General features: G+C 51.7%; 3 protein-coding genes across 18 annotated transcripts; 1 reads left to right on the top strand and 2 right to left on the bottom strand.

The window, feature by feature from the left end:
* Positions 1-1,843: 1,843 nt before the first annotated feature.
* Positions 1,844-19,538, bottom strand: DCPS (decapping enzyme, scavenger). 3 transcript variants are annotated; one of them, XM_080366599.1, is made up of 6 exons: positions 19,403-19,538; positions 17,310-17,478; positions 9,412-9,557; positions 6,589-6,702; positions 3,216-3,326; positions 1,844-2,285 (listed from the first exon to the last, which is right to left on the bottom strand). In XM_080366599.1, the coding sequence occupies exons 1-6, from the start codon at positions 19,454-19,456 to the stop codon at positions 2,019-2,021; spliced, it is 861 nt and encodes a 286-aa protein (XP_080222725.1). In that variant the 5' UTR covers positions 19,457-19,538; the 3' UTR covers positions 1,844-2,018. The 3 variants fall into 3 exon arrangements, with proteins under 3 accessions (XP_080222725.1, XP_080222724.1, XP_080222723.1); XM_080366598.1 differs by lacking the exon at positions 19,403-19,538 and adding an exon at positions 18,788-19,109; XM_080366597.1 differs by lacking the exon at positions 19,403-19,538 and adding an exon at positions 18,493-18,776.
* Positions 19,244-25,550, bottom strand: TIRAP (TIR domain containing adaptor protein). 5 transcript variants are annotated; one of them, XM_080366607.1, is made up of 7 exons: positions 25,464-25,550; positions 25,080-25,186; positions 21,730-21,816; positions 21,178-21,245; positions 20,832-20,885; positions 19,931-20,539; positions 19,244-19,771 (listed from the first exon to the last, which is right to left on the bottom strand). In XM_080366607.1, the coding sequence occupies exons 4-7, from the start codon at positions 21,221-21,223 to the stop codon at positions 19,728-19,730; spliced, it is 753 nt and encodes a 250-aa protein (XP_080222733.1). In that variant the 5' UTR covers positions 21,224-21,245; positions 21,730-21,816; positions 25,080-25,186; positions 25,464-25,550; the 3' UTR covers positions 19,244-19,727. The 5 variants fall into 5 exon arrangements, with proteins under 5 accessions (XP_080222733.1, XP_080222731.1, XP_080222730.1 ...); XM_080366605.1 differs by having other exon boundaries at positions 25,080-25,262; positions 25,408-25,532; XM_080366604.1 differs by lacking the exon at positions 25,464-25,550 and adding an exon at positions 25,308-25,443.
* LOC308054196 (cryptochrome-2-like) lies at positions 22,358-25,549 on the top strand (the record flags this gene model as incomplete). Of its 10 annotated transcripts, none has more annotated exons than XM_080366572.1 (9): positions 22,358-22,563; positions 22,647-23,038; positions 23,151-23,305; positions 23,395-23,535; positions 23,657-23,827; positions 23,912-24,052; positions 24,135-24,286; positions 24,379-24,541; positions 25,412-25,549. In XM_080366572.1, 8 exons carry the CDS (start codon positions 22,358-22,360, stop codon positions 24,518-24,520), a joined length of 1,500 nt encoding a protein of 499 aa, XP_080222698.1. In that variant the 3' UTR covers positions 24,521-24,541; positions 25,412-25,549. The 10 variants fall into 10 exon arrangements, with proteins under 10 accessions (XP_080222698.1, XP_080222701.1, XP_080222700.1 ...); XM_080366575.1 differs by lacking the exon at positions 25,412-25,549 and having other exon boundaries at positions 22,647-22,841; positions 22,920-23,038; positions 23,660-23,827; positions 24,357-25,081; XM_080366574.1 differs by lacking the exon at positions 25,412-25,549 and having other exon boundaries at positions 22,647-22,841; positions 22,920-23,038; positions 24,357-25,081.
* Positions 25,551-25,572: the final 22 nt, after the last annotated feature.

Below are 25,572 nucleotides of genomic sequence, written 5' to 3'. Positions count from 1 at the left end.
GAGAGGGATGTAGAGGTGCTGGAGCGTGTCCAGAGACGGGCAACGGAGCTGGGGAAGGGTCTGGAGCACAAGTCGTCTTATGAGAAGTTGCTGAGGGAACTGGGGGTGTCTTGTCTGGAGAAGAGGACACTCAGGGGGAACCTTCTCACTCTGATACAACTACCTGAAAGAAGGCTGGAGGCAGAGTGGGGTCATCTCTTCTCCCAGATAAGAAGTGACAGGACAAGAGATTTAGATTGGATATTAAGAAAATTTTTTTCACTGGAAGAGTATCGAAGTATTGGAACAGGCTGCCCAGGGAGGTGGTACAATCACCACCCCTGGAGGTGTTTAAAAAAACACATAGATAAAGTACTTAGGGACGTGGTTTAGCGATAGACTTGGCAGCCCTAGGGTAACAGTCAGACTTGATGATCTCAAAGTTCTTTTCCAACCTAAATGATTCTATGATCATCTCCAGATCCACTCTTGCAGCAGCTCCCCAGGCCCTAAATCAACTCTGGCCCCAGATGTGCTCTGCTCAGGAGACTGGTAGATCTGAAACAAGAGGGAGAGACTCCCCTAGTGGATTACCCCAAATTTCTTACCACATTCTGCATTTTTGCAGAGAAATAAGAAAACATAGCTGCATTCAGATGCTCTGCCTCTCCCTGCTGCTAAAAGGTACCAGGAAACTGCCTGACCTGAATATTTATTAATTGGATGAGCCAAAGCAAGCCCCAGGCATCTCAAATTATATTACTCACAATCCAGGCAAGCTCCGGACCACTCCATCACAGGGCAGCACTCCGGTGTACTGAGCAGCCCCACAAACAATTCATGTTCGCATTCAAACAATTCTGTTCCTCCCTCTATGAGCAAAAAGAAAAAAACTTAGAGCCCAGTAGGTTGAAAGGAATAAATAACTGGGGTAGCCAGCAAGATGATTCCTGCAATTACATCCCTGGTTACCAGCTGACCAGAAACCAGAGCCCTTTTTGGCAGCAAGAACTCATGAAGTTTTCAGAGGCTGGTCTCAGTGGAGAAGATGCAGGGGAGTCGATGGCTAGGTCAGCAGATCAAGCCTCTCTCTGTGCAAAGAAATCTGTTTTTCCCACCACAACTGGCAGCTCTCACCAGGTCACAGCCTGAGGACCATTTAAACAGAGTCAAGCAGTGAGGAAGACGTTGGCATCTCACTAGAAACAGAAGAAAAAACCTCAGCAGAGCTGCAAAATAGCAGGAAAGTCATGCAGGGTCTCAGAAGGCTCCTCTGCCAGGACCCTCCAGCTGCAGGAAGGCATTTACTGCCCTACCACCACCTTAGCCTAAGGAAGAGCAGTGTTATTTATTTTACAGGGTTTTTTTTTTAACAAGCATGCTGAGGAATCCCTGCAAAACCTTGAGGAGCCTGTGTCAGGGAGGGGCTGCCCTTTTAAATAAATTCACTTAAGCTGGATATACGACTAATTAGCAGGATTGAGGTGATGGTGCTTGGGCTGAGGATCAAGCAGCATGCACAGTCTTGCTTGCCTTCACAGAGCCCACAGCAGCTGGCCAGCCAGGAGGGGTGACAACTCTGGTTAGTCATTTGGTTTACTTGGAGCAAGAAACCCCTCCTTGCCCCAAAAAGCTGCAATCCTGCTCCCAGGGGTAATTTCATACGAAATAAGTGAAGCCTTGTAAGGATGGTGGGTTTTCTCAGACCCTTCCTGCTGCCAACAGTGTTTGGGCTGACATTTGGTGGCAGAGGTTGACTTCTGGGTGGAGAAGATGGACACGCAGACCTTCCTGCCCAAACCCCTCCGCATCCCAGAGGCACCCAGTCCAGTGCTGTGACCCTGATAAAAACCAGAACACTAAAAGGGGTTACTCAATGTTTTAATTGACTTGAGCAGATGACACCGTTTCTATAGCAATGGGCTGTCAGCCCCAATTTGTACAAAATCAGAGTTAAAAAAATAAAAGCACCAAAACCTTTTTAAAAAAAACCAAATGGGCATTTATTAATAACAAGATATAAAAGCACCTCTGCCAGCTCACACTCTTCCTGCCTCCTGGAATTTCTTGAAGAGAAGTTCATCAGCCCGAAGGGCAAAGGTCAAAGCCCGTTTCTGGTAATACGCAGAGTCCAGCACCAGGTTGTCAATCACATCTGCCAGGAGATGGGCTCTCTCAACAGAGCTGCCTGGGGCATCATAGCCCAGGGCAGTGAAATGCACATGCAGGTGATAGTAGGAGGGCTGGTAATGCAGGTAGATTCGCAGCTGGGATCCAGGTACACCAAAGCACTTTGTTATGGCCTCCTGAAGAGGGGAAAAAAAAAAAAAAAGCCCCACAGGTCAGGAGTAGCAATACACAGCAAGGGCACAGGGCAGCTGGGGGCAGGCAGAGCACAGACAGACCTTGCAGCAGACGGGAAGGATCACCCCTGGATGGCACAAAAGGTGGAGAAAGGCAGGAGTGATTTCTGTTTCCTCCATTCTCACAGCAAGGGGAGGGGGAAGCTGGGAATGACAGTGCTCTTCCCCATCCTCTGTTTCAGCCTCCACGGGGATGGAGCGATGCCTCCGGCTGCCCCACTTTCCTCCCTCCATGACACGATGTGCTCTCCGCTCGTATCATTTTCCCTTCCACCCTTATCGCTTTGGCTTGCTCGGCAAGTTACAGGGATGCTGTTACCAGCCGGTGTAATTAAAGCTATAAACAGCAACGGTGAACTCTGGCACACTGGCTTGGTTCACTGCTCAGTGCGCTGCAATCCCCTGACTAATCTCTTAATTAATCTCCACTTTCTCCAGTGGAATTACTTTCCAAATTTCTAACTCAGTGAAAGAAAAGAGAAGCTATCACACATCCATCTACCAAGCACACCCCATCACAATGCTGGAAAAAACTTGTCAGCTGCTGGAAACAGTCAAGGGCTGGGGAAAAAAAAAGTTACCAACATGGGGAGGACCAGGCTCAAGCCCTGCAGCTCACCGCTAACAGAAGAATACGAAGCACCCCTAAAACACCTCGAACACTGCAAGGCTTTCCCATGTCCCAGGGGAAGGTGCTGACAGCAGCATGGACCAGGGTCTCTGAGTAGAGATGCTAGAAAGGGCAGCGCAGCCCCAGTTGACGATGCATTGTCATCTCTTCGTTATCAGTCCCCACACAGATGCTGTGTGCGCAGGTTGGTCGAGCAGCTGCCACAATGCAGGCAGTGAGCATCAGACCAGCCTTGGTCTTACCTTGCCTTCTTGCAAGATGTTCCTCAGCAGCGGGAGATGCTCAGCAGTGAGGTCGCGAAGAGACTTGATCTCCCGGCAGTGAACAAGGGCTATCAGGTAAAGGTCATCCAGCTGCGGACAGAGCAGATGGAGGATGGTGACAAAGGTGACCACAGCGAGAGCAGATGGAGGCACAAACACTTTGGATCCGACATACCAACCACAGCTTTCCAGGCTGTATTGCAAGGGGCTATCTGCCATCATGTTTAACCCACACTCAAGCTGGGTTGAATCCAGTACAGATCTCCCAGTACAAGATGCGCTCACCCACAAACCCGCTGCACCTCAAAGCATCATTTCGGGAGAGATGGGGTTTTGTCCAGGAAGAGCCAGACAAGGATAGCTTCACCCCAATCAATGAACAGAGGGACCACAAATATCTTCTCAGCTTTAAAGGCAGATGGATCGATCAACTCTTTCCTACCATAAACACAGCACTCACTGTTGCCCTTGCACATTCACAGCATCCCCCACCCCAAGCATCTCAAAAGTGTTGTCCCAGTGCAGACTGGGGCTGGCAGAAAAGGTGCAGGCACCCACCCTGCTACATGGGGGAGCCCAGGAGGCAGCGGGGTCTGCTGCCAGCAACTCCCACATGCAGATGCCAGGCTGAGCACAACCTTTTCTGCAGAGCAAGCAAATAGCTTATCTCCACGCTCAGACAAGGATTTACAGTGAATCACAGCAGCCAGAACTGCAACTGTAGATTTGAGTGAAAAGTTTCCCATATTTCCACTGTGCTTACAGCCAGCCACTTTCCAGTTTTACCAGTTCTATAAATAACCATTTTCAAGATCTAATCAGTCACCGGGCGGCCCCAGTGCAGCAACATACAGCTTTTAATCAGATCTTTGGCATCTGAAGCACTTAACAAATTCAATGTTTTAACAAGACAGAGTTGTGGATCATCACACTTAAAAATCCCTGTCTCCTTCAACTCCGTTAGCGGCTTTCTAATATAAACACTGCAAAGCAAAGGGTTTAGATATTTGAGACCCAGCAGATCTTTTCAGGGCTGTGAGAAATCCATCTGGCTATTTGGAAACAGATGCTTGTGCCAAAAGACGCTCTCAGAACCCTGTCTTGAGGCTCTCAAAACACGAAGCTGTTATTTGCACCTAGCTAGTAAAGCAATGCTCATGGTTCAGTTTGATTCCCAAGGCAGCCTGTGCACAGCTCCAGAAAAAAAAAAACAGTGTATCAGCTTGTCCTCTCTGGATCAGGGCTGACTGGCGGGAGGAAAAGCAAACATCTCTTCTCCTTAGAACAACATCTGCATGTTGCTGTTTGAAACAAATAAGCCTGTTGCTAAAAAGGCCTTGTATGATGTCATGCCGGGCACCGTTTCAGGCAACGCCTCAGGGCTCCTGCAGGTTTGAAACCAACTCCAAAGAAGTGGGGAAAAAAGCCTCACATCAATTTTAAAAAAAAATAATAATAAAAAAACCCAACCCCCAAGAAACCAACTCAAACCACTACCAAGGTTGGGCAGCCAGAGCTGATGCAGCACCCAGAAGGTTGAGGCCAGCAGCAAGCATGCAGACTGACAAAAAAGAAGTTTTCCTCCTGTCCATCAGCCTGAAGTTACAGGTGTGTAACCAGCATTTGCAGGCAAGGTGCTAAGCTAGCACAAGGCAACACCATCGAAGGGACCTCTAAGGGAAGGCTCAGAGAGTCCTGCTGGGAGCTCTGTCTCACTTCCCTGATTTAATTTAGTAGCCTTGCCTGTTCAGTGGGACACAGCAGAAAGGAACCGGTGCTCACAGGCAGCCCTGGGGCTGCTGGGATCAGCTTTGGCTCAGCACCACCCATAGCCAAGAAGAAATTCCTTGGCTCAAAGGCAGAAGTCGACAGTCCTTGCTGGGATGCTGACTCGCCTGCCTGGGAAAGAGACAGGCAACATGAACATCCCAGATAGCCCCAGGGATGACGGCTCTCTTGTTGCAGACAGCAGCTGGGAAGAAATCAAGAAGATCCTGTTCAGCATACTAAGAGGCAACAGCAGCACAGGGAAACCTCCCCTAAAGACAGATCCTACCATTTAAATGCTCCTTGACCACGCTAGTTGTGAGATACTGATACAACAGGTCTCCAGAGAAAGCTAAAGCACAGGGGTTTGGCCCATCCATCTCCAATCCTGATGAGAGTTGTGAAGCTTGGCTGCAGCAAGCAAGAATTTACACTGAGGCTTTGCTCAAAGCAAGGAAAGGGGTGGTGTGATGCACTTTTTAGGACCTCTAAGTATTGCCACCCTGAAAATAAAGGGCACTGAACAAGGCACAGTGGTGTAGGCAAGGCTGCAAGCTTGCCATCTATCACCTGCTTTGCAAAGTTTCTTCAGGATGAAGATCATGCCTCCCAGTGAAGCAGCTAAAATTCGAGCTTGGTTACCCCACCACAGCTTAACAAGGGATTTTTGGAGTAGCTGATGCTGCAGGGTAGTCTCTGGCCACCATGAATTCCCTGCACAAACTACCTGTCCTCCCCAATTCAGTTCCCCAGGAGACTCAGCATCAGACCAGAAACACAGCACAGAAACACAAAAAAAAAGGGCTGCCTGCTCATGGGCAGCACAATTCTGTGTTTTCAGTTTTATTTCCCATTTCTGAGTTTTAAATCATACAGTAACTTTCCCCCCCTATGATCTGCAGAAGCATTTTGAGGATCAGAAACACAAAACAGGACTTTTTTCTCCACTCTGCCAACTTCAATGGGTGCGTGTGTGGAGTTTCACCTCCCCAGGCACATCCACAGATGTACAGCACAAAAGTGAGCCAGAGCCCAAGGAAATAAGCCACTCAATTTAGGATTACAGCCTGGGCTTAAAACACTCTGCATTTCAATGAGTGGCCACTCCTACAAGGGGTTAAGCAGCTGCTCCTAAGCTAAGGACCATCTGTTTAATACTGTGTGGAGGAGAGTTAATTGCAGCAACCAAAGGCCAACACATCTGCCCAGTTTGTGCCTAAAGCAGAGGCTTGCGAAAAAAAAAAAAACAAAACACCCAAACAAGTTCAGCAGGAACAAATACACAGCTGGATTTAGCTTCAAACATATCATGACAACATTGGGGCTAATACAGGAAAGAAAAAGCAAACCTAATAAAGAAATCACCTAGCAGCAGGGAGAACAGCCTGTGTTCTGCAGTTCCCACAATTAGCACGTGATAAAAGGCTCTGGCTATATCATCACTTAATGACAGTGTGAACAGGAAGGACATAGTTCCTTACTAAAACTTTCATTAGCATGCTATTAGCAGCATGAAAGTGGACATTTCCTCTGGATTACCTTCCCACAAGCAGCATCCCTTCAAAGATAGGAGGAGCAAACAAACCTGGGTTTGATTCCACTTAAAATCTGGAACTAGAACAAAGCCATTGCAAGGATCTGGGTTTTCATGGATGATTCGATCGGCCTCAGCTTTCTTTTCCAGGATATTATACACCCACTGAAAGAGAAATACACAGTTTACAAACCAGCAGAGAAAAGAAACCAACACCTCAGGCACATTTAGCCCAAGCTCATGGATTAATGCACATTCCCTGCAACTACAATGTAAAAAAAGCCCAATGACTTGAAGACGACCAAGTAATTTCATGGCTGGTGACATTTGTAGTTAATTACTCATAAAACACTCCCAACAACCAAACCCAGGCTGTTGTGAGCCCTTCAGTGAAAAGATACCCCCAACCCCATTGTGTGGCACCGCACTGCCAGGCAGCTAAATTTTTCAGGGATTTTTGTTTACTTGTCGAGAACTGGCCGCAGCTGGAGATGAGGTATTGAACAGAGATGGCTTAGCCCACTGTAGAAATAGTTGCATTTGCCCCTAAGAGGATGCGGAGAGATAATTCTCCCCAGCATGCTAGCAACACCTCAAGACCACCTGGCTGCTTTAGGTGACCTGGGTGGAGCTGCTGCAAGCACTAAAAGCCCCAAGGGGCAGCAGCATCCCTCCTCCCTGCTCCCACTGGCTGACAACCTACAGGTACAGGCACTCTGAGAGATCAGCCACCAGCACAAGCAACCCTGTGCGCCCCAGGCCCTGGCAAGGTGGGCAGCAGTGGAAGTCAGCTCTCATGGGCCTCAGCAGATGCCTCTTGCAGCACCACAGGGCTGTTTGCACTTTTTTACCTCCCAGGCTGCACCGAAACCTTTACAACTAGGTCTGGGAAGGAAACTGCTGATTTGGGTGGGGTTTTCCCCCCCTCCCCATTTAAAAAAGAAGGAGCAGATTGCTTGCAAGCCTGAAGCTAGATGTAGCTCCAGCTGCTGGCAGTCAGCACTCAGCTGGGCAAATACAAAAGGCCTGTGTTTTCTTGGGCAATGCACGTCTCTGTTTCCTGACTGCTTAGAACACAGCTCGCTGCTTCTCCCCTTCCGTACTTAAAGCTTCAGCCTCCAGACTGCCTGTAATCCCTGCTCTGGTTATCCCCCCCCCTGCTTCTCCTTCAGAGCAAAGCACCACCCAGAGAAGTTTCAGCCACAAAATGAAAAAGACCGAGGATAAGCGATGAAGTAAGGCTGTCAAAACGCACCTTTGCTTTTCCTGGCTCCCAGCCTGAGCTCAAGCTTCCTCTCTGCACCTCCAACATGCACTTTACACTCTAGCTTAAGTATTGGACTGCCAAGGGAGTCTCCAGCCAGGTCGCCAAGAGATAAAATGAGGCAGCAGAAAATAGCTAGAGCTTGGAACCTGAAGATGTTTTGAAACATCATTTTCCCCATCAAGTTTAGGTATAAAACGTTTTGGTTGCCCTTGGTGGGTAGGCAAGATACAGCTGGTCTTGCAGGCACGCTGAGCAAGCTGGGTCAGTGGATGCTGGGCAGACCAGCACTCAAGATAAAAAGACAGCCTTTTTGGGGAACTCTGTCAAGAGTTTAATTAAGCTAATCAAATCTTAGAATCATTGTGAACTGACCTGAATATATCCTTAGGGAGAAACCAATCTCTCCTCCCTTGATCTGTTTTTTCCTTAAATTTCTGGTCTTTTCTTCCTAGCAACATTTTAGAGAAGATTAGATTCTCAAAGTGATTTTGGAAAGCATGGCACAAGATCACTGTGCTCTGTGACCCTGGAAGAAAAGCAGGGCACGAAGCTCAGCAGGAAATGAAAGTTTGCTCCTTCAGGTTTTTTGTTGGGTTTTTGTTTGGTTTTTTTTTAATTTGGGGGGTGTGGTTGGGGGTGGGGGTGTTGGATTTTTTTTTTTTTATGCCTGTTCTTTTCAGAAGTGCCAAGCTATCAGTGCCCTAAATAAGTTTCCCGATCAGATGAGCTGAATTTTAAACCCAATGCTGCCTCATGTGATGGGCAGGTCACCAGCTGACTGCTCTTGCTGTTTCCAGCACAAGCCCAGTGAGGACAACACATGTCCAGTGACTGGCACCACAATAAAACTATTATACTGAAAGCATCCGCTCTTTGCATCCTCCAGCGAAAAACAAAGACACCTCTGTAGTCCCCTGATATTTATGTTACCCTTCACATTTTCCCTTCCACTCATCAAAACCAGTTAGATAGACAGGCAAAGCCCAAGGAATGAGTTGTGATGCAGGAATCCAAGAGCAATCTGTGCTTTCCTTTTTCCACAACACCCAAGAGACTCCTAAAAAGCCCAGCTAACAGCACCAACGCCCAGGGAGCCACCCTCAGGAGGAGGAACGCCCCAGCATAGGAAGCCTCCAGAAACCTTGGGAAAGGCAACTTTGGGTCCATCTCCAAGGCAAATGTTTTCCTGCAAAGATGGAGAAAGATGCCCTAGAGGATAGAAGGATGGGGACACCGGGGGAGTTTTAGGGGAAAGAGAGCTCTGTTTACCATTGCTGAGCTTACCCCAAAGGTCAGACAGCGTCAAGAAAGCGCGATAGATAAGGGGATGCATTGAGCAAAGCAGGCAGCACCACAGCCCAGGACCAGCAGAAGTAACCTGCAGCCAGTCGTGTTTGAGAAGCAGGCTGCCCAGCCAGGTGAGGGGACACAGTACCACGGAGCTGACAACATGCTGATGGAACAGGCAACAGGGAGAAAGGGGCAGAGCACTCCCAGAGGCTCTTCTGCCTCCAACCTGGGCTTCGGAGGAAACATCAGACAGCGCACGCATTAAGAAGGAGACCAAAGACATCAGTCTCTGCAGAGAGGAAGCAGTGGAACCATACCTGGATGCTGAAGCTCTGCGACTGGATGAAGGGCAGTGTTATGTTCTTATAATCCTCCCAGGTTTCACGGATGAGGTGCACTTCTTGACGGAGATATTTCTGAAGGTGTTTCTCTGTGGCGGGGTACACCACTGTGGTTTTTATCTCTAGAAACACACACATGCACTGAGTTACCATCACAGACGAAACCCACATGACTTCCTTCAGTCCCAGACAAATCTGTTTTCCCTTCCAATAAATGCCACACTAACATTTTGAAGAGATACCACTAAAATAGCAGGGTGGAGGAGAACAGGCAATGAAAGCAAACGTGCTTTAACCTCCTGGGCTGCTGCTGCTTTTCTCAAGGATAAGCTGACAACACAGCCAGGGCCTGTCTTTCCAGTTCAGGTGGAGGAGTTCGCCACCTGAAAGGTTTTTTTCTCCACACACACTTGCTCTTTCAGGCATATCAGCAACATAGGGGCAGAGCTGGGGCTCCCAGGAAGGAATTTATGTGCAGCCAGGACAGAAGCACGACCCCCAGGGCAGCCTCTTCTTCCCCATACTCGAGTCCAGAGCTCATAGGATGTTTGCAAGTGAGCACCCAGCAACTTTTTTCTCCAGCCACGAAACCAGATGTTGCGTGAGCTGCAAGCAGCAGGGCCAGCACAAGGAGCAGCTCCTTCCCAGAGCTCTCAACCATCAGGATGTTGGCCTTGAGCGCCGAGTGCAGGAGGCAAAAAGGTCAAGGGCACAGGGATGGATCTAGAGCAAACACCACAGGCATATGGGTTAACACAGCACACAATGAGCTGATGGGAAAGGGCTCAGTGATTGCCCTGCACCAGCCGACAAACAAAGAACATTTAGCTGTTTATTCTTGCAAAAGGAAGACAGTTTCTGTTTACCTCAAGATTAAAACTTTGCTCTGTATTTTTTCCTGTGGCATTAAACAGGGCGCAAGCACGCACCTCATCAAGCTGGCAGCTTTGACCTCGGCAACAGCAAATCTTACCCACAGCAGTAAAACACTCAGAAAAAATCCCTCTTTGGCAGAGATTAGACATGCAATACAGAGCCTGCCACAACTCCAACGGCACCAGCAGTGCCTCCACTTTCCCAGCTAACGGAGAGCTGCTATAAAACTTAATGCAGGAAGGAGAAAACCCCTGCAGGCCCAGATAAACCCCGAGCAGATCGGACAGAAGCAAGTGGCTGGGGCACTGCAAACACTGCAGCTCGTGCCCAAGCTCTGCCACAGCCACAAAAACCATGGGCTGCACACTCACCAGGGTACCAGTCCTGCTCCATGCTTTCTATATGCATATATGCTAGCCAGACACTGAATACAAAAATCTGTTCCTAAAGCCAGGATTTAGGGTGTTTTGGGGCTGGTGTTTTTTTTAGTTTTGTTTGTTTTTTGGTGGTTGATTTGTTTTTTTTTCCTCAAAGGTTGGCACTACACTAGTGGGAGACTCTGCCTTTTCATTTCATGCCAAACCCAGCTTAATGAAATCCACAGGAAAATGCTGGTAACATGAAATATGAAAATGCAAACCACAAGGGCAGTCTGGTCTGATTCCCACCATACACATGTTCAAACAAGGTTGTTTTCCAGGACTCTATTAGCACTTCTAGCAGGATGATGTAATAGCAAAAAAAAAAAAAAAAAACAAAAACCCACACAACTAAAGACAGACAAGGCTACAGTTCCTCTGCTCCTCACTTAAGACGACCAACAAAGCATTGGGGAGAAAACAAAAAGGCAAACGATAAGAAGATACCACATCCAGCCTCAGGAGCTAGACTTCCACAATTCAATTTTAGACCCCAAAACAAGAGCAGGGGCTGCAGCAGAACACAGTCCACGCTGGGGCGGTGATAACTGCAGGCCATGCACTGGCTGGGATGGGGTTGCAGAGGACCCTTCATGGCTTCTCCAACACCTCCCCAGTTTGGCTGCTTATGGTGGGGAGAGCCACTTTACTTTTTAAAGCCTAGTGAGAGATCAGCAAAATCCTTAGTGTGCAGCTGTGGCTTAGCAGCAGATGTTTGGAAGAGGAGAGGGGGGAGAAGCTGTGGTTCACTAATGATTATTTCCCTTCTAGAGGTCTCATCAGCCCTGAAACACCCCAGCAATGCTAATTAGCATAAATCACTATAGCCAGGGAAGCTGTCTGATAAGTGCTCAGAGCCTAACTATCGTTAGAAGCCCGCACGCAGGATGTAAAGTCCTGGCTAAGGCTGGGCTCAGCCACAAGAAGCATCCATGGCGAGACAGGGCTCACCACAAAATCTTTCCATTGCTGGCGACCAGCCACATTCGTGCTCCATTTTCAAGGTCGCCCTGCTCATGGCAGGCTCCTCGCACACTAAAGTATCACATACGCTGTGGGGCAGCTGAAACCTACCCCGGCCAGGAAATGGAGATGAAGAACCACTGGACATATGATGTGGGTTTTTAAGCTCACTGAAGGGCCAGGGGTTGTCTCCACTCATGTCTGAGTCACATCAGCCAGCGTGCTCCTGAATGCCAGCCCAGGGATGCCATGAAACATCTGTGGTTTATTCTGGAAGTCAGGACTTACCATCAGTTAACTGGAGGTTATAAAAAAGGAAGTTTAATTAAAGGAACCTGGATGAGCAGGAAGCAGAGGTACCAAAGTGGTAAAGAACAAGCGACTGGCCAGTTCACTACAAAGGATGTTTGGGGGGACATACGACACCATTGTTCCCTGCCCAGGAGAAAATGAAGCTTGGACTGACCAAAAACAAAACTACTTCTCCCCTCTCCTACTAAAAACTAGAGTGAAAAAACCCCACCCAAAACACAAGAAACAAAACCAAAACACCAGTTCAATTTGGGGAACTTACAGAAAAAAGGGCTGAAGGTAGCTGTCACCAGGAGAGGACAGAACACATTACCCCATGCTCCCTATGGTGCAGGACAGCTCCATGTTGCAGATGGGAAGGAGGCAGAGAGAGCTCATACACATAGCAAAGTGCACTCCAGGCCCACTAGTGATGCCCTGTCCCCTTTCACCCTGTGCTGTCCCCAGGCTTTGCCAAAATCCCCCTCCAGCTTGGCACATTAAATTTCCAACTATGTGAACAGTGATGACAGGCCAGGGTGACCCACCAAGATGCCTTGCACTTGCAGCTCCCATCCCACTCAGCCATTAAAATGGACCACTGTAGCTGTTTTAAGTAGATTTAAACACACTAGGGAGCCAAGAGAAGCAGACAGGGCAGGAACCACCAGTTTCTACTTTTGGGCAGGGGTGCTTTTTTCCTCCCTTTGCTAGTAGGAAGCTAAGCTTTGGCTCATAATCTGCCTAATCAATTCAATCGTTGGGGTGTAGAAAGGTGCCAAGTTCAGGAAGCAGCACAGAAAGTCACATTTGCCCTCATGCAAATTTTCCCCCCCTCTGCAAACCTCTCTCCTGCTGCATACAGCTCTACACTGTCTTCCCATCATCAGGTATCTCTTTTGATGCAGCCCTAACTAAATACGAGGCACAACCACCTCCTGCTGTATTAACATTTAGTTTTATGATCACAACAACACAGCAGTCACAGGGGAACACCTGATTTTAACCCACCCCCAACCAGGTACGACCACAGCTTTGCCTCAGACATCTGGGGCTCTCATCATTGAATGAAATAAAGGCACAAAAGGATAGAGCTTGCAAGAGCTCACAGTCTCCAAGGCCAGCACATGCCAGGGCAAGCCAAGCATGCTGATGGGGACTCCTGCCAAGGCTGTCTGGCCTTGGTTCTCATCCAAGGACTCCATGGACTCTAGCTGCAAGAGCCATGGCAAAAAAAAATTTACAGGTTACCAAACTCCCCCCAAAAAGAACAAAACACGATGATACCTCCCACCATGCCCCAAACCACCCAACATGCTCCCACTGCTTCAAGCTCCAGCTTTTTAAGTATAAATGCAAAGAGTTTTCTTTGCTGGGCAAGCCCCACTGGCAGGCAGAGCGTGGAAGTGCCAGGAGACAAACCAGCCTTCCCAGTGCAGCTTGTGCAAGTTTCTTCAGCTCCTCACTGCCTGAAACCAGATGCTTTTTGGGCTCAGGAAGGCAGGGATACGTCTTGCTTCCTGTATGACTGAACACTTTCCTTCCACGCTCTCCCATTTCTCCCACAATTTCTCCACCCTGTGTCGGAGGGATGAAGCTGGAGCTCCTCCTGATATGCTCGTTTTAAAACATTTTTTAATAAGCTTCAGCCTGCAGCACAGGGATGAGCTGTGCCCGGTGAGTACAAGACTCCTTAAAGGACTGATAAGAGCCCTTAAATTACACCAGCACATCTTTGGTGTGGAGGAGGCGAGGAGGCTGCTTTTTGCTGGAAACAGCAAGCTCTCCTTACTGAGCGGGTGTGAACACCACCAGGAGCTGGATGTTACCAGGGAATGCATTGATTGAACAAACCATCTGGCTTTTGCAGTCAAGCCTTTGGCAGCAGAAAAAAAAAAATCCTTCCCCTGCTATGAAAGCAGCCCTTGCTCTCCCTGCAATGGGGAGTCCTAGAGTTCGGGCTTCCTCCACCAGTATCTCACACCTCTAGGCATAAGCTGCCTCAAATCTAGGCAACATCCAGCACCTGGCCTTAAATACACATGCCTGCCTTGGGCAGCAGCAAAGCAGCTACAGTCAGAGGGCACACACTGACACCGCTCCTCCTCACAAGCTCACTCACAGATTTCCTTCTTATTCAGGTGGTTTGGGTCACCCTTCAGACAAGCTCTGACCATTACTAAGCTGGTTTGCAAATGTTATTTCTCATTTTAGGCTTGACACATCTCTTCAGGTGACCAGTGAAACTGATGAGCCAAGCAAGACACAGATGAGGCCCTTTTTCTGACTGGCACTGTCTTCACACCCCCCCACACTGGTGTGCTCCCAGCCCTGAAAAATCTCATCTTTAAGCAGCAGCAGAGCGAAGTTCCTCTTCACAGGACAGAGGGCAAGTCCTTTGCTCAGGTAATGTGCTTCTTTTGGCCTCCCTTTCTCTGCCTTCACTATGCAAACAAAGCAACTGGCCCAGCCTCGCAGTGGACCACCAAGACAAAACAAGCTTTCATCACACAGGGCCTGTGTTAGCTTGACTCCGTGGAGGGAAGAGCATCCAACTCACTTAAGTGAGGAGGCGGAGAGAGGGTGAAAAAAAATATCCATATCCACTTTCAGCTATCAAGGCACTCCAGTTGAATGAAGAGCCCTCGGGGACTTCGGACCACAAAGGCAGCATTCAGAAACGAACATGCTTTGAAAAAGCAGATGGACCCGGAGGCAGCTACTCACACATCAACACACTCAACGTCATGAGTCACCTGCAGTCATGATTTCCTCACTCTGGAGATTTATCTTACATTTAGAAAGAAAGCAGCTGAGCATGGAGGGGCTTAGCTGCCCAGGATACTGCAAAATCCCCAGGGTGAATTCCTCTTCTGCACACCACCACAACCTGGGACTTTTCAGAGGAACTGCTTAGACCTTTTTTTGCAAAACACTTTCACTGCATCGTGTTAGCCAGACGTAAGCCTGCTAGCATCAGAAGATAAAACCCTGTACCTCTCTAACCCTGCAACCAAGAGGCTGAGATGCACCTCACGCAAGGGCTCACTGGGTCTCTATACAATCACTCGACATCCTGGGACTTCCCACAAGCCATGACATTGTCTGCAGCCTTTCAGGAAATTTCTCCTTCGTTTTATGTTTGTGAGCAGCATTTCCCATGTTGATTCCCTCCTTGGGCTGTGACTCAGCTCAAAAGAGCAATTTCCTTCCCCTTCTGACACACCCAACCACTTCCTCTGGTTCTAGATCAACTGCCCACCAGCGGCTCATGCAACATGCCCACAAAAACAGCTATTTGGTCCCGAATCGCTTAGAAGGAAGAAGTCTCCTTGCTCACTGCTCAGAGCCAGGGAGCCTGGAGAGCAGCACCAGTGTCCACAGCCTCCTCCTGGTCTCCAGCTTGGGGCTGCCCAACATCCAGAGCAAGCACAGCAGTGCCAAGGAGAGGAGTGGGAAGCAAAGATGCACCACTGGGTAATGTTTCTGCAAAACTCTATATTTTAAAGGCAATTTTAAAAGTAATAAGATAAACTTCAGCAGAAGGAAGCTAGAAGGTTTTTCACCATTCAAGCCTGCAAGAGGAACCGCACACTCATGTCAAAGCACAGGTTTGGTCCAGCCATACACAAGATGAACAGCATGGCTCCACGGGGCAGAGTCACAGCACAGAGGGAGCACTGAAGAGAAACAACCCATGCAAGGATTTAGTTTAACAAAGGGCAAGAAACAGGACGTGAGAAGACCCAGGTTCACCTGGGTTTGCTCCAGCCTCTCAGAAAAAGCAGGACCTGGCACAGCACTGATGGACACCAACAACCCTTTAACAGCCTTTTCACCCCTGCAAGGGGATTTGCACCTGGCCTAAATCTTAAAATAATTTTGCTATCAGAGTAATGCTGGAGTTACACAGCAAAGGGCTACGAGGCAGTCACATGCCAGGACAGCTGCAGAGACCCAAGGGATTTTAGTCTTGCAATGCCACCTCGTGGGAATTGCTGCAAGTCACTGCCAGCACCCAAGCAGGAGTCTTTCCAGCCGACGAAGCACAGCTTTAACATCTTCCCACGCAAGGCACATTTGCAACAACTGTGGTGGTGTGGTGTTTTCCTGCCCTTGAACAAAGGTGGCTTTGTAATGCTGAAACCTCTGATTTTGAGTCCTCAACAGCGTAAGAGGAGCTCTGCACAACTACCAAGCTCCCAGAGCCAGACAGTGCTTCCTCCTATACCACGGAAACAGTGTTAAAATAAGAACGTTTTTGGGAAGGCACATCAAACATCCCAAAAATTTAAACTGGGTCTGAAACAACTTCTTACTTAAGGCTATCACTCTGATTAATTTTGACTTTGTTAAACCTGTTTGGCTACCATTATGTTTATGGAAGTGTCAACATGCAATTAATCACTGCACTTCCAGAATTTAAACACATACCAGCATTAAACTGAAGTGCCCAGCCTATCAAAAGAGCAGCCCTGCTTTCCAGCGGTGGCTGGAGTGCGCTGCAATTGCAGGACACCTTTTCCACAGTGACGAGAATCCATCTCACAGAATGAGTCTTTCACTGAAGCTATCCACCCCGTCCATCTGACCTTGTCATACTTTGTTATTAATAGGGTTTCACAACACACGGATGCGTGAAATCATCAGGGAGAGGCCTGAAAGGCAGAGGCCAGGTGCCCGTCTGCCCCAGGCATTCAGCATTACCAACATTTAAATCCCCTCTGCAAATATACTAGACTCTGCCCTCACCAAGCAACAAAAATAAAGCACGAGAGAGATTACACCCTGGAAAGAGATGCAGCTGACGTGTGCTTTGCAGAGACTGTTTTTTAAATAAGCCATATGGGGAGAGTCTATCATACCAGGTTAACTGAAAAAAAACCCAAACAACAAGGAAAGCTGTCAGACCCATAAGGTCTTCTTCACCTTTAAATCAAGGCACAGGCAGATGATTACAAGTAATCACACTATGGCCATTTAATGGCCTGCTACTCATCAGCCAAGCTAGGTGTCCAACAAGTGCAGGGAAAAGGGGGTGAAACAAGGCAGGATCCAAAGCCTCAGGAGTAAAACATCACTTCCAGAGCAGCAACGACCCACCGATCCCACCTCAGCCAGGTTGGCTGCTGTCAGCCAAGCCACAACCAAGGTGGTGTGATCAGGTCCCCCAGCAGCATTTGCTTATCTCACTGCACCCTACCCTCCAGAGCTAGCAGGAGCACTCTGACCAGCATTCCAGCTATGACCACTGGTCCACAAGCTGAACTGTGGAGCAAGCAGCCCTCTTAGGACACCCCCCCATGAGAGGCTGAAAACACTCACCGCTCAGCTCCGGGGGAGGATAGAGGTGGTATGTGCTGTAAATGTCATTGTGCATCTGCAGCTCCAGCTTTGTGTGCTTCTTCAGCAGGTCCAGTACCTTCTCCTCCTGGAAGGGAGTCTTTTCCAGGATGACTACAGCGTCTGTGCCCTCTCCAGAGGGACTGGTCACCTGGAATAAGAACAGATAAAGCCACTGTCAAACACAGATCCAACACTGGGTGGAGAGTTCAAGGCCAGAACCTGATCGCTTCTACCTAGGGACCATGGCAGACACCTTGCAGCCTTGACATTTTCATGCACAAACCCACTCCTAGCTCAGTCACCCACTGGGCAGCACCTGTCCAAAAATAAAAAGGCATGTTTGCCCTGAAGCTCCCTATCAGGGAACACAAGCATTTTTTTTGCAGGAAGACAGGATGCAGAAAACTTCCCAGCTCACATGCACCTCTCCAGATGCTCCCAGCACCCACAGCTGCGTTCCCACTAACCCACATCACTGATTTCATCTGAGATACACCTGCGAGTTGCCACAGGGCCACTGACCAGGCAGTCAGAGAGGTCAGGAAGAAGGGAGAGGCAGGTGTAGGGTTTAGTACCGTGGCACAAGTTTGCTCCCTGACTGTTTTGGGTCAAGTGCTGCTGCTTTGCTCCAAGGAACCACAACCCACATCCAGGTATGGCCTGAGCATGCTGGTTTTGGTAGGTGCAGGGTGTGGAGCACACCCCCAAGTCACTCCTGTCAGTACAGGACCCAGGCGAGGCCTCACTGAACACCTCTTGGGGAGAACAGAGGGGTTCCCCCGGGGCTCCCAACCCAGCCACAGTCCTAGGGTAGAGCAGGCAGGTCTGTGCCCAGCTCAGTCACCTACTGACCATCAACCCATTGCCCTGAGAGCAAAGCAGCAGCCTGAAACTGCCCTGTCCTCGTTGCCTGCTCAGATGCACACCTCGGAGACAGGAGCCAAGGTGGCTACATGGTTCCAGCACCATGGCCAGGCTCCCTGGCCATAAAACTCAGTGTTATTACGAACTTCCCTTTTATGGCACCTGATTGACAAACCTATCCTATTAACAGCCCTAGAGTTAGCATTTTGCTTGCAATTCAACGCCACTTTACCTACTAAGCACGAAAAAAGAGCTCGCAGGGATAAAAACAACAGGTATACCAACGAGAAAACACAACCTGAGGCTTGCAATAAGGTTTCCAGGGAGCAACCGCCCCCAGCCGGCTTTGGGCAGCACCGGGCTGGAAACGCGAGCGTGGGGCCGCGCCGTGCGGACTGCGGAAAGGCCGGGCTCGGCCGCAGCCCTGCGGAGCGGAGGACACCGGGGAACTCCCGGCCACGGTGAATCGGGCCGCGCCATGTGGCCCAAGAGGGGCGTGGCCTCCGCAGCGGGGGCGGGGCCTCCACGGGGCGGGGTAACCCCTCCGCGGGGACATGGCGGCGGGCCCGCTCGCCCCCCCGCCCGCCCAGTACCTCCCCGTGCAGGAACACGGCCTTGTCCCGCGCCGACTCCCGCAGCACGCGCCGCAAGCGCAGCTCTGCCAGCGGGAACGGGGCGGCGGCGGCCCCGTCGTGGGGCACGGTCCCGGCCTCCGCCTCCTCCTCCCGCTTCCTCTTCGGCCGCGGGCCCTCCGCCATCGCGCCCGCGCCCCTGCGCACTGCGCCTGCGCGGCGCTGCGCGGGGAGCGCCCCCTGCCGGCTCGGCGGGGCTCCCCGGCCCCCAGCCCCACGGGGAGGGGTCGCGATCGACACCAGTCCCGGCTAAAACCTGCCGCCCCCTCCCCAGCGAGGCCCACGGGTCAGGGATCACCCCCCGCCATGTGGGGTCACTCAGCCCCCGGGCTCCTTCCTGGCCTGCTCACCACACAATCCAGGGGATTAAAACAAAAAAAAAAAAAAACACACACCACACCCAAAGAAACCCACCACCAAAATTACAACTTCTCCATTTTCATAGTCCCAACAAACCCGTGCAAAGACACCGCCAGTGCCTGCCCCTCCTCTTCCTGCCCAGCACAGGAGGGCAGGCACCACATCAGCTTACTGGGAGCACTAGCGGGGTCAGAGCCCCCCAGGATGGGTCCTCACCCCAGGGGAATGCCGCTGTAAGAAGCTCTGACGACCTCCAGTGCCACCCGACATCGGAGTTTAGTGTTTGTGTGATCAGCAGCGAGGACCTGCTGGAGGACGTCCTGTCCCCACCGAGGGGGTGCTGGCCACTGGGATGGCAGTCACATCACCAGGATGCGGCAGGCTTCACACCACTGTACCACCACGGGTGTGAGGATCTCCCCATCTTTGGTTCCCAGGTCTGGTCCAAGGGGCTCAGCTTTGTCCCCCAAGGTCCATCAAGACATGGCTGCACCCAGATCCGGTGGTGGCAGCTCTGAGACACCACTGCCGGCTCCTGGCACTACTCTGTCCTGCTTGTGGAGCTCCGGCACAGCTCCTGGAGGTCTGCAGAGGCAACAAATGAGCCCCGTTAGCAACCAATTAATCTATAAAATCAGCAATTTCAATAAATTTACAGAATCCTGTCCCTTCCCATGGACTCCACCCCAACAGAGTGATACTTCATCAGCATCAACCCGTGCTGGCATCCCACGGCGTACTCACAGTGCATGATGGTGTCCCTGATCTGCCTGAAGCTGCTCTCCTTCAGCGCCATGTAGATGTAGTAGAGGCTTCGCAGCTCCTTGGGATAATCCTTCCGATCCACATCCTTCAAGACCGGGATAGTGCGCCCGTTGGCCAGTGGGGCTTCGGCCAACGCCTGGTGCATCTGGTACTTGCACCAAGGGTCCTGGAGGAAACCAGGGGTGATGAGCATGACCCAGCAGTGGCTGTTTTGCACAGCATCACACAGCTCCGTCACCACCGCGCTTCCCGGTGCTGCATCCCGCAGTTGGAGGAAGCAACGGAAGCTTTCGGGTTGACTCTCCAGGTAGGAGACCAGCTCCTCCACCAGCTCCAGGTCCACCTCACTGTGGCAGATGCAGACATCATAGCTCTTGGCCCACCGGGCGCTACCTGAGGCGCTGATGTCCAACACCGACATGGGTGATGGGCGGATGGACCTGGACAGGCTCATGCTGGAAGAAAAGCTGGAGCTCTCAGCAGAGGATGAGGAGGAAGAAGGTGGTGAGGATGAAGCAGAGTGACTGGTGCTGAGGCTGCTCTCCACTGAGCTGGGCTTGGGCTTGCGCAGGAGCCACCTAAACCAGCCTGTGGAGTCAGAAGAGACCGCAGTGAGGTTTGGGGGGCTCAGCACCCCCATGGGCTTCCCAAGGGGCTTACACGGCATCACTGGCTCAGCAGGACACCTCCAGATGGAAAGAGCCAAGCAGGATCTCACCCTGACCCCCAAAACCCACCCCAGCTCCTAAAAGCTCAGCTATCACATTGTGGCAAGCAGCCTGTGGGCACCCTCATGTTTCGGCACACAGGGGATACCGGTGATGGAGGGGACAGAGCTGAATGATTTATCTGCCCCAGCACAAACCAAGTCCAGACTCACCAGCCATACTGGGCAGTGCGCTGCTCAGCCGCAACCACTGATGTGAGATCTCTCCTGCCAGCAGAAGAAAAAAAAAAGGGGATAAAAAAAGAGATTAGGAGAGCAGGAACCATCCCTTGGCAAGTCTCAGCCACAGGAACTCAGCAGTTTACTCCAGGGACATGCAGCTCTGGCCTGCTCACCTGCAGCCCCAAAATCACCCCCAGCATGGTTTTCCACATCCGCCTCCCCACAATTTGCCAGGAAAGCATGTTCTGACCTCAAGTAGGGCTGGAAGTAGCAGCCTAATAGCCCTCCTGTCTGCACTTTTGCTACCCATTACCAGCTCTCCACTGCAGATACACACCTGTGGCAAGCGAGGCTGAGCACTGATGGCCAGGAAAGTCCCTCATTCCCAGCAGCAGTGAAAGGACCCTGTAGAGGGGAAAAGCAGGGATCACTGGGGATCAACTGGCAAACCAAACACTGCTTGGGTGATGCCCAGATCCATGCATCTGCAGTGATGCCTACTCCAGCATTCCTGCCCATCCCTTGCCAGCTCACACCATGCCCACACCTCAGCATTGTGCTCCCAGCATGGTTTGGGGTGCCCAGGCCCTTCCTGCAGGTACCCAGGAGCAGCAACGGGGGAAACAAGCCCCAGGAGCAAACATGGCTCATTTTTCCACTACTTGCATCACCTCTTCCAAAATGAAACACCCCAAGTCATGCTGAAGCCTTTACCCCAATGCAAAACAGCGCAGGACTGCAGAAAATGCCAGCAAGGCTCTGGTGCACCTGCGGAAACCACACTCCCCAAACAAGCCACTGCTTAGTAATAGCAAAAAGCTCAAGCACGGCTTGAACTACAAGCCCAGACAGTAAACAGTGGGGGGGGGAAAGTTTGGGGGATGCCTACCTGGGATGCAGGAGTCTGGCATCAGAGCAGGAAAGAGGGATGCATCAGCTCCTGAGTTCAGCGAGGAGAGCAATCTTCTGGGATCACCTAGGTGGGAAAAGAGAGGCAGGATGCAGCACATTCACTCTGGAGCCTAATGGGATCTGCAGTAAATGGTGAGGCTGATCCATTGTTACAGCTTCCTCATCCAGGAGCTGTTCCTAACAGAGCAGCTCCAGGGTGGAGGGAATGACGGGGGGCACCCACCAACTCCCCCAGGGACAGAGCAGAGGAGCTGTCCCGTCCCTCTGCTGCCTGCTGCCCCAGCCCAAGACCCCCAGCGGCCAGCAGGCCTGGGGTCCACCTGGGCCTGCGGAAGCACAGGCAGGGGAAGTCAGCTGAGATCCCGCGGGCCGGGAAGCCAGCCCTCCCCAGGGCCTCCCACCCACATCCGCCACCAGCCAGATGCCGTCACCACGGCCAGCCCTCACCAGCAAGCCTGGACCCGTTTCCCCCTGGTTTTATAACCAGACATAGATAGGTCGATCTCTGCTGCTCCTGCTTATTTTACAAGTTAGATTTACCAAAGAAGGCAGGGTTTTTTCCCCCTCTTTTCCCAGGTTACACCCCACCAGGACCCCTCCCAGCCATGCAGCACAGCTCCATCCACTGGTTTCGGAAGGGTCTCCGGCTGCACGACAACCCAGCACTGCTGGCAGCTGCCACTGATTGCTGCTGCCTCCACCCCCTCTTCATCCTCAACCCCTCCAGCAGCCAGGCAGGCACCAATGCCCAGCGGTTCCTCCTCGATGCCCTGCAGGACTTGGATGGAAGCCTGCAGAAAATCGGCTCCAGGTCAGTCCCGGTGCCACCCCCGAGGAATTTGGGGGGGGGGGGGTCGTCTCAAGGGGCTTTGTGCCCACCCGGCTCCTCGGCAGGCTGTTCGTGGTGCGGGGCTGCCCAGAGGAGGTGTTTCCCAGTCTCTTCCACACCTGGGGGACAACACGGTTGACCTTCGAGGTGGACACTGAACCCTCCGCCCGCCAGCGTGATGCCACCGTGGCCAAGCTGGCAGCACAGCATGGTGTGGAGGTGATCCAGGAGGTGTCCCACACCCTCTATGACACCGAGAGGTGGGTGCCTGGTGCTGTCTCTTGGGGATGTGGGATCCAGCCCCAGTGTCAAGCCCATCTCTCCCTCTCCCACCCCAGAGTCCTTGCCCTGAACGAGGGCAAAGCCCCCCTGACCTACAAGCGCCTTCAGAGCCTCCTGGCAACCCTTGGACCCCCAGAGAAGCCAGCCCCAGCACTCACGCAGGAGCATCTCCAGGGTGAGCATGGGGTGGACCTGGGGTGGGTAGAGCACAAAGCTGGGTCAGCATCTCCCTGTTCACCCTGGAGCAGAGCGATGGCCATCACACCCCCCTGTACTCTGTGCCCCAGGCTGCCACACCCCATGCCAGGCCAGCCATGACACCGACTATGGGGTCCCCAACTTGGAGGAGCTGGGCCAGGACCCCACCAATGTGGGTCCTCACCTCTACCCCGGCGGGGAGACAGCAGCACTCACCCGGCTCGATGCACTCATGGAGAGGACGGTCAGTGCTCAGCAGCCACCACCCACATTTGGGGGCTGCTTTATCTCCCCCATCCCAAAACATGATGCCAATGTGTGTCCCCCATCCAGGCCTGGGTGTGCAGCTTCCAAAAGCCCAGGACAGCGCCCACCTCACTGAGCCCCAGCACCACCGTCCTCAGCCCCTACCTCAAATTTGGCTGCTTGTCGGTCCGCACCTTCTGGTGGCGGCTGGACCAGGTCTACCAAGGGGTGAGGCAGCATTTTTGGGGTGGGAGGCAGAGGGTGAGCCAGAGAAACCTGGCAGAAGACGTGGAGGGCTGGAGAAAACAGGGACCAGCCCACCCAGAGGGGCTGATCCTGCCTTTGCCAGCAGCAGGAGCACTCCCAGCCCCCCACCTCCTTGCATGGGCAGCTCCTCTGGAGGGAGTTTTTCTACACAGCTGGCGCCAGCATCCCCAATTTTGACCGGATGGTTGGCAACCCTGTCTGCCTGCAGGTCGACTGGGACAATAATCCACAGCACCTCCACGCCTGGAGGGAGGTATTTCCATCAGGGATAACCCTTAGGCCTCTGACCCCCTAAAAATGTCCCCCTGCCCCATTTAACTCCAACACCCCACACCAGGGCCAGACAGGCTACCCCTTCATCGATGCCATCATGACCCAACTGCGCACCGAGGGCTGGATCCACCACCTCGCTCGGCACGCTGTTGCCTGCTTCCTCACCCGTGGGGACCTCTGGGTCTCCTGGGAAGAAGGGCTGAAGGTCAGGAGATCTCCCCCAACACCCACCAGCACCCATCAGGCTCTTGGGGACCCTGTCCCCACACTACTACGATGTCCCACAGGTCTTTGAGGAGCTCCTGCTGGATGCTGACTGGTCCCTCAATGCTGGCAACTGGCTGTGGCTGTCAGGCAGTGCCTTCTTCCACCAGTATTTCCGTGTTTACTCACCTGTTGCCTTTGGCAAGAAGACAGACCGGGACGGGGCGTACATTCGGTAGGCGTGAAACCCAGAGCAATGTGAAATGGGACACTGCCTCCCTGGTGGCTTTAACCCCTTGCCGTAGAAAATATGTCCCCATTCTCAAGGATTTCCCTGCTGAGTACATTTATGAGCCCTGGAAAGCACCGCAGGCCGTGCAGGAGAGGGCAGGCTGCTTGGTGGGCACCCACTACCCCCAGCCCATCGTGGAGCATGGGGTGGCGAGCAAGAGGAACCTGGGGCGCATGAAGGTGGCCCATGCTCGGAAAGGTAACAAATCCCCCATGAGGCACCAAGCTCACTTCACATCCAGCTGCCACCTCAGCTGCCTTTCTCTCCCCCAGGCACCAAGCGAGAGCCACTGGCTGGTCCCTCAGTGGCCGAATCACAAAGGAAAAAGCCCAAGGCCAAGGGGCAGTGAGCCCCACAAGGACGTCCAGGCAGTTGTTAGTTATGGATCATGCACTACTTGTCCTGTTTTGACCCATTTTGCTCAGCCACCTTGCATTAATCCCTTCCCCTCTCCCAGCCTGAGACTGGCAACTTGGCTGCTGCCACCACCCCAAAAATCAACTCCCACCCCAAGCACATGCCCCAAAAAAGTTTGTCACCCACCCACCTGAACCAACCCCACCTGAAAACCCCTGAGCTTCCAGACCATGCCCCAGAGGGTGAACACCACCCCGCAAATCTGTCCCTGAGGGGCAACACTCCACTGGATCCACCACCACCCCTGCCTTAGCTGTAATATTACCATTATTGAAGGGAGCAGAGTAGTTAAGAAAGCACAGCTCAATTCTGAACACACCTTGACCCACCAGCACCACGCTGAAATCCCCTGGCAGCACAAGCACATTCCAGCTACAGCGTCACCAGGTTGGTCATCGCAGGGAAGCTGGCAGCTTGCTTGATTGCCTGCAGAAAGCATTAGGAAACGGGTTGAGGATACGGTGAGTGCAAGGCAGGGTCAAAGCCAGCCCCCAGAAAGGTGCTCAGTTCAGAAAATAAAGCTACTTTTGTCTCTAAATACACCCACCATTAGCACTCTTCACTTATGGCGCTAATACAAAGCAACCCTGGAGGCCAGCAAACAGCTTCTCTTCCTAAAAAGCTCTAAATACACCAAACTCCTTTACACAGATGCCTGGAAGCATTACAGCGGTCAGCCAAGGCCGAGCACTGCTGTTACCACCTCAGGGGCTGCAGAGACTGTCACACAGACGCGAATCCAAAGAAAGCAGCTCGCGGAAGGAAGCCACATAAGGAGTAACAAGCCACAGGCCTACGACAGCCCACGCAAC

This window comes from Falco punctatus (assembly GCF_963210335.1).
Source record: "Falco punctatus genome assembly, chromosome: 16".
Classification (NCBI taxonomy): Eukaryota; Metazoa; Chordata; class Aves; order Falconiformes; family Falconidae; genus Falco; species Falco punctatus.
This window is presented reverse-complemented; position numbering and strand designations above follow the sequence as displayed.

Bases quoted from the DNA above. Each gene is read 5' to 3' on its own strand.
- TIRAP (XM_080366607.1), bottom strand. From the start codon at position 21,223: ATGAGGGACTTTCCTGGCCATCAGTGCTCAGCCTCGCTTGCCACAG. The intron at 20,540-20,831 runs GTGAGTCTGGAC...CTGACTCCACAG, and splicing joins CGCACTGCCCAGTATGGCTG to GCTGGTTTAGGTGGCTCCTG. The intron at 19,772-19,930 runs GTGAGTACGCCG...TTGCCTCTGCAG, and splicing joins CAGGGACACCATCATGCACT to ACCTCCAGGAGCTGTGCCGG.
- DCPS (XM_080366597.1), bottom strand. From the start codon at position 18,750: ATGTCCCCGCGGAGGGGTTACCCCGCCCCGTGGAGGCCCCGCCCCCGC. The intron at 17,479-18,492 runs GTTGTGTTTTCT...TTCTTATTCCAG, and splicing joins AACCTTATTGCAAGCCTCAG to GTGACCAGTCCCTCTGGAGA. The intron at 3,327-6,588 runs GTTTGTTTGCTC...CTCTGTCCGCAG, and splicing joins TTAAGTGGAATCAAACCCAG to CTGGATGACCTTTACCTGAT.